Source organism: Cornus florida, unplaced genomic scaffold, assembly GCF_030987335.1.
Source record: "Cornus florida cultivar Cherokee Brave unplaced genomic scaffold, ASM3098733v1 CherokeeBrave_3.0.0_Hap2_Chr04, whole genome shotgun sequence".
In the NCBI taxonomy this organism is placed as follows: Eukaryota; Viridiplantae; Streptophyta; class Magnoliopsida; order Cornales; family Cornaceae; genus Cornus; species Cornus florida.
Genome location: NW_026775574.1, coordinates 88,287,025 through 88,294,727, shown reverse-complemented (window position 1 = coordinate 88,294,727; position 7,703 = coordinate 88,287,025). Strand labels below are relative to the sequence as shown.

At 33.2% G+C, this 7,703-nt stretch overlaps 1 protein-coding gene across 3 annotated transcripts; it reads right to left on the bottom strand.

The window, feature by feature from the left end:
- Window positions 1-3,309: 3,309 nt before the first annotated feature.
- LOC132303825 (uncharacterized) lies at window positions 3,310-7,357 on the bottom strand. 3 transcript variants are annotated; one of them, XR_009481350.1, is made up of 3 exons: window positions 6,956-7,357; window positions 5,908-6,112; window positions 3,310-3,590 (listed from the first exon to the last, which is right to left on the bottom strand). XR_009481350.1 is itself a non-coding variant. In XM_059801256.1 (3 exons), the coding sequence occupies exons 1-3, from the start codon at window positions 6,461-6,463 to the stop codon at window positions 3,581-3,583; spliced, it is 321 nt and encodes a 106-aa protein (XP_059657239.1). In that variant the 5' UTR covers window positions 6,464-6,949; the 3' UTR covers window positions 3,310-3,580. The 3 variants fall into 3 exon arrangements, 2 of the variants coding, with proteins under 2 accessions (XP_059657239.1, XP_059657240.1); XM_059801256.1 differs by lacking the exon at window positions 6,956-7,357 and adding an exon at window positions 6,358-6,949; XM_059801257.1 differs by lacking the exon at window positions 6,956-7,357 and adding an exon at window positions 6,358-6,949 and having other exon boundaries at window positions 5,908-6,082.
- Window positions 7,358-7,703: the final 346 nt, after the last annotated feature.

The window sequence follows — 7,703 nt, the reverse complement described above, 5'->3', positions numbered from 1 at the left end:
CACTCATCCAAATTTGGCACTGGATCTCTACGTAAGATTTCTTGTCGGATGGAATCAAAATCCTCATCCAATCCAGCAAGAAATATGTGAACTCTTAATCGTTCAATAGACTTGCGATGGGCTTTGACGTCATTTGGATCTTTCATAACCACCGTATCATGATGGTCGAACTCTTGAAAAATTTCAGTCAGTTCTCCATAATATATAGAGAGGATTCTTCCCTTTTGTCTGGCAGAAAATGCCTTTTGATTCAGAGAAAAAACTTGTAATTCATCACTTCCATCGTAAAATGCTTTTGACAAGGCATTCCAAATGTCGTAGGCAGTGAGTAAGCATAAATAACGCTTCATAATTTTTAGAGACATAGACATTAATATCCACCGTTTGACCTTTTGATTTTCAGCATACCATTTTTCATAGCCTTCATGAGATTCTACAGGTAGCTTAGTCTTGCCACAAATATATGAGATTTTGTCCTTTTTAGCAATTTGCATTTCCATCAGCTGAGAACATATGTTGTAATTTGATTCGATAAGGGTAGAGGTCCTTGCTGGCAAAGAGCAGCGATCGGAACAGTGGTAGCTTCGGCGATTCACGACGGCTAGTGAAAGGAATAGCGGGCTTACGAGACTGATCCGGTGATGGGCAGCGATTGTGACTGGGTTTGGTGTGACCGAGTTCCCCTTTGAAGGATATGGGTTTTGAGGTGAGTTCCCCTTTGAAGGATATGGGTTTTGATTTTTGAACAATCTGAAACGATATGCCGATATGGATTTTGATATAGGTAATAGGTTGTAAACTCCAGATTCTTGTAGATTTCTGGGTTTTGAAAAAAAAAAAAGTTGGAACAATGAATCAAATGGGTTTTGAACCACGCTCTGATACCATCTTGAATTTGATGAATTGTATTTCGTATATTTCATTCAAATATGACAGAGTATAAATATAGCTTGATTCTAGACACAATCTCTAGAATCAATCTTACAATCTTCTATAGTCAAATAGCTTGATTCTAGACACAATCCCTAGAATCAAGCTTACAGCTAATTCAACATTCAATACACCTAATTTCAACATACTCTTCTAGTTGTTGGGCTACTGTTGGAGTTTTAACATAGTGGGAATCCAAAAACTAGTTTTGCTGGGAAGAAATTTTGCAAATGGAAAATGTGGAGTTTAATGAAGAAAAAAAATGGAAAATGTGGTGTTTAATGAAGAAAAAAAAAAAAAAAAAAAAGTTTAGATGCATAAACTGTTTTCTTCTAGCATCTTTCTTGAAAAAATTATGTGAAGGAGGTGTGGATATCACCACATGATAACACAATGACATCATGTAGTGGAGCACCGCTCACCCGACAACTTCTTATATAATTTTCACCCGATAACTTTGAAATTGAATAGATGTATCAGCATTATTCATCTTTCTTTCTTCGTTATAGTACTATTACTGTTCTGCATAGATGACATTACTTGGTATAATAGTTTTTATTTTTTTCAATCTGTGTTCATTTGTTTTAAAACTTATTTGGTTGTGTTAATTAGATATGTTGATATACAAAATATAAGCATAGATATATTTTAATCTATACAGCTAGGGAAGGAGGGAAAAAAAACCTGGGGTATATAGCTTAATTGAAATTAATCAAATGGAAAACAGGGATAAAAAAAGCATTTAAACCTTAGTTATACGTATATAATTACTGCCAGTAAGAGTAGAGTAACAGCGGCTCAGTGGGCTTGGGCAATTGGGCCTTGAGTGGGATAAATTGGATATCACATGAAATATTGGGTTGAAGCAGGTTCAAATATTTTAAACTTAGGGATTATTGCTCATGGTGTTATGGATCCGTATTTACTCATTTGATGAAGTTAAAGTCATAATTCTTAAAAAAAAAAATTAAATTGACCAAGATGCTGATGTAAAAATAGAAAATTTTCATTCATTTGTCCAAATTTCCCTCACTATTTCCAAATATCACGTTTGTTTTGAGTATAGAGGTATCACTTTTATACACATAGGTACCTCTTATCAGGGGTGCACAAAAAAATTGTGGAACCAAAATATGCTTGCACTTGTTGGTCCCACTCACATCAAGACTTAAAATAAAATGAAAATTTCAATTGAATCAGACTTATTTTGGACAAAAAATTTGCCAACACAAAATTACATATCTCACAAAAGTGAGAGAGAACAGCAACACGTCAATGACACAATGGCTTGCAACAAATTAATCACTCCCATGCATGCAAGTTTAATCAAACAATAATGGAGATTTATAAATTCTTCCTCAGATGTGAAAGTACCAAAATTCATCATATTGTATCAAAAAAATGGTGCGTATAAAAATGGTACCTCTATGTCTAAAATAAAAGTGGTACATAAAAATAGTAACGGTAGTTTGAATAATAAACAATATTTTCTTATGTCTACATCAGTATTTTTGTCAACTTAATTCGAAAATTATGACTTTAATTCCATCAGATGATAAATATGAATTCATAAATCCATATATTTGTAATAATCCTTAAAACTTACTTACCAATAGCGAATTAAAAAGAAAAAAATAAAAGAAACCTCACTTACGGAGTAATAAATTTCCTAACCCTACGAAGATACAAAAAGTACAAACAAACCCTAATTCAACTCGGAGTATGAACGAGTCCGTTTGTTTTATAGGTTAAGTTGCCCTCTTTTCTTCTCTATGTAGAACAAAAGGAAAGTCATGTGTTCATCAACTCCGGCTATCTTTTGGATCTGCACGAGACCCGCCTCAATATTTGCTGAAAACGCAAGGTAGAAATTTACATCTTTTTTACTTGTGTATGGAATATGGATCTATATATATATATATATATATATATATATATATATATATATTACTTTTTGAATGAACAAATTTTGTTGCAACATAGTGGTTTGGAGGCTCTTGTTTCAAACTTTTTAAACCTACTTGCCAAAACGGAATTCAGAAAATAATAATAATAATAATAATAATAATATAAATCTGGTCACCAAAATACTCCGTTAAATAATAAATAAAAAAGGAAACTTTCCTAAAGCCAGGAAGACACAATACAAGAAAAACAGTTTTTACCACGGTGAAAAACGCTTTCTACCACAGTTATGCACAGTGGTAGAAAGGGTGCATAACCGTGGATGAAAGTGTTATATAATTTTTTTTTTTTAAAAATAGTGTAACCTCTATGAGGCCTTTTTTTTTTTTTTTTTTTTTTTTTTTCCTACTACTAGCTTTGCAAGGACCCAAGAAGCAAACCCTAACTAAATAAAAAATAAAATCATAACCAAAATAACTTACAACTAGCCAATAACTTCATATATATATATATATATATATATATATAACCAATTCCAAATCATTATACAAAAATTAACCATATACAAATTTCAAAGAAGTACATGATCCACAACTTATATCTTTACTTAACCAAAATAAAACAAAAATTCTTCATATTTTCTTGCTCTATTTTAGTCTCTCTTCTATTTATGCAACTTCTTCATGGGCCATACAAAAAATATAGCAGCAACAAAAAAAGTAACGGCAACCGCAATCCCGCAATCCTAGCTTGACCTACAAAGATGTAATAGTTGAAGTAAGAGAATGTAAAGCAAGTTGTAAAGTTGCCAAAATTAAAACCAAGTTAAGAGCCTAAGCATATATGTTACAACCATAAGAAAAAACATAAGACAGTGAAAGCATATGTTACAACCATAAGAAAAAATAAATTATGCATGTTTGACTGTTGGAGGGGTTGTAGACTTCTAAGTAAGAATATGAGATGCATACTTCTTCTATGCTACAGTTGGACGGGTTGTAGACTTCTAAGTAAGAATATGAGATGCATACTTCTTCTATGCTTCTAATCCATATCTTCACTTTAAATTTTTATGCACTTTGCTCTAAAAATTGTTGTGATTGGCTAACTATACTATACTAAGTCATCCAAAGACGCACTTAAATACAAAGTCATCCAAAGACCAATACAATGAACCATAAAGGGATTTTTAACTCATTTTTTTTTTTTTTTCGTTGATAAGGGATTTTAACTCAATTACTATCTTAGAAGGATTGAATGGGGTTTATTCTAGAGATTAAAGGCAAATTAAGGACTGGTTGGTTCAATATTATTGTAATTTCTACAAGGTAGACACTACCTGTCCTCCCATTGTCTTCAATTCCAGATTTGTCCCCTCTATAGAGGATAGAGAATCTATTGAAGATCCTATCTTGGAGGAGGAAATTAAGAATGTCAATATGTCTGTAACTCCTTCCAGGGCCAGATGGTTTTCCTAACAGGTTTCTCTAGCAATTTTGGATTATCTTAAAGTTTGATTTGGTAGCAGCCATTCATTATTTCTTTTCACACTGCAGTTTGCATCAAGGAGTTAATAGCACATTCTTGACTCTTATTCCAAATATAGATATCTGCTTGAGAATAATGGACTATAGGCCAATATCTTTATGTTAACTCCATTTATAAGTTTGCTACAAAAAATTTGACAAGCTTCTGTTATTAGTACGTTGGTAGGGCCAGAACAGGCTGCTTTCATTAAGGGAAGAAGAATTCCTCACAACATTATACTGGCTCATGATCTTCTCAAAGGTTTTAGTTCCAAAAGTACCCTTCCCACTATTGCTTTGAAGATTGATTGGCTCCTGATCTTCTCAAAGGTTTTAGCTCCAAAAGTACCCTTCCCACTATTGCTTTGAAGATTGATTTAGCTAAGGCATATGATACTATTTCTTGGAGTTTCTTAAGATACCTTCTGGTTTGGTATGGGTTTAGCTAAGGCTTATGATACTAAACCAGTATGTGTTTCTATTTTTTTTGTTTTCCTTGTGATCTTTCCCAGTGATCACTTATTTTATTGTTCATTTGTATTAGTATATATCTCCACCATTCAAGAAAAAAAATTTCCTGGCCTCCATTTATGCACAATAATAAAAAATAAAAAATAAAAAAAAATAATCACTTAAGGCACGTAACCCCCTATACACCGCAAAATTGGTCACTTAAAGGCACGTGACCCCCTCGAGCATGAGTAAAAAGCATTAAAAATGTGTAATCAAACATCCAAAATGTATTAAAAATGAGAACACTATCATATCCCTATGACAACATAAAGAGTTCCATATTATAACAAGTTTAATTAAGAGCCTAATCGTATCACATGACATGTTTAAATCAAAATATGTTTGATTAGGAGCATGAGCATGAAATCAGTTCAAATTAGTTTTAAAGGTGACAAAACTAAAAGAAAAGAAGCATTGAGGAATTTAGAGACTAAAAGGGATGAAAATCAATGAAGATCAAATCTTAGTGCAAATTTTTTTATTTTTTCTTTTTAAATTCTTTTGAACCAAGTCAGTGTACCACTAGATGTCTTTAAGATTAAGACTAAATCCAACCCACTATGGAGGAATATATAAAAAGGCATTATACAAAAAGTTTTGCCTCAATAATGTTTAGTAGAACAAAATAAGAAGAAAAAGGAAATTGCTTCATCATAGTTAAGAAGAAACCAAAGAGAAAATTCCACAAGATTTGCAATTCTGTTCTTGAAAACATCTAATCTCTTACAGCAGATATTGAAAAACAGTACTTATTAATTGGTTTTTTCCTCAGTCATCATTCGTAAAGTGTTTTAGGAACAACTTGAGCGCCATGCCATTTTTGAAGCTTATATCTGCTCAGGCCATATACATCATTTGTCAATCTACCCATAAAAAAGTGCAGGTCGCATAAACACAAAGTGGAACTGTATATATCAGCCTAGAACACAAATAAAAAAGGCTAAAAGATTATCAACAATCATAAATTATGATGTGGTCCTAGCAAATCACATATTAATAGTGAAACAAAAGTAACAAATCTTAATGGACTAACCTGATATGCAGTTCCAGCTCTTTGTCGCATCTCCTCTTCGTCATAGTAGTGGCTTTGCAACTTGATGCTGCCCAGAAATTTTTTCCCCTAGAAGTTGCAGCAGTTGTCGAAATACTCTCTTCCACATCCATTTTGAGAAACTCTCCTCTTTCTCCATTATCAGAAGGAGGTTTTCCTGAGTAGGAGCAGATACAACGGTCCCAATCTACAAATCAATGGAAATGGTATATGTAGGAGCAAAATAGGTTTAGATTTGTTAAACAATTAATTATATTTCTTCAAAACACAAAAACAGACCCGTAGTTTTATATTATGTTTGATGGATTTATGTATGGACTTTAATTAGGCATATGATTATGCAATGAGATTCACCAAACAACTAAAATAAGCTAACAAAACACTATATAAATAGCAAACAAAGTTAAATTATGTTTTAGGTGCTCGACATACCGCGAAATAAATGATTACTAATGCGAAAGTCCACCTGCAGAATTATTGTAATTATTGTATCACAATAATCAGACATTTCAGAATCAAAGTTAAGAATAATGAACATAAATGTAAGTGGCAGAATTTAACTCAAAAATAAGGTCTTATTGGCGTCAAACAAACAGAAAACTAGAATTCGACTGATGAAATCATATAGAATATGGGAAAATGATGATGATTAGACAAAAGCAGCAATAATAAATTGATGATGATTTGACAAAAGAAGCAAGTTGCAGAGAGAGGGCTTGAGAGTTAAGAGACAGGAATGGCGAACCCGAACTGGAACAGCGGGCGATGGAAACTGAAGGATATGAGTTTTGATATTTTGAACAATCTGAAATGATATGCGGTTCTGATTCTTGTAGATTTTGTAGTTTGCAATTGCACAGAGAGAGAGGGCAAGTTCAGAGTCGAGAACGAGAATAGAGATGGAGGCGACTGGGGAGGCTGAAATGATTTGCCCTAAAAATTTCACTAAATAGGATTTAGTTTGCAAAACAAGAATTGCAGAACTTGATTAATTGATTTAGAAAAAAATAATTTAAAACAAAACCCATACATGCAAGTTAGCAGTTGCAGAGAGAGGGCTTGAGAGTTGAGAGACAGCGGGCCAGAGGCTGAAGCTTGCGAACGGCGAACCCGAACTGGAACAGCGGGCGATGGAAACTGAAGGATATGGGTTTTGATATTTTGAACAATCTGAAATGATACGCCGATATGGTTCTGATTCTTGTAGATTTTATAGTTTGCAGTTTGCAGTTGCAGAGACAGAGAGAGGGCAAGTTCAGACTTGAGAACGAGAATAGAGATGGAGTCGATTTGGGAGGCTGATCTGATTCTTGTAGATTTTGTAGTCTGCAGTTGCAGAGACAGAGAGAGGGTAAGTTCAGAGTTGAGAACGGGAATAGAGATGAAGGCGAATTGGGAGGCTGAAATGATTTGCCCTAAAATTGTATGTATGGTCTATACGCGTGTGTGGGGTCTGAAATGATTTGCCCTAAAATTTTAAGAAAGTGGCGGTAATAAGACCCGTGTACCTTAAACCAAATTTACTTTCTACCAAGGTTCCTGAATCGCGATAGAATAACTTAACCGTGGCAGAAAAAAGGGTCCTAAATTTGAGTGAAATTAATTTACTTTCTATTACGGTTATTTTATAACCGTGATAAAAAATACAATTACTATCATGGTTTTTCCTTAATCGTAGTAAAAAAGATATTTTACAACGATTTTAAAATAACTGTGGTAAAAAAGGCGTGTTAAAAAACTATTTTTCTTATAATGACATGAAAATACAAACCTAATTC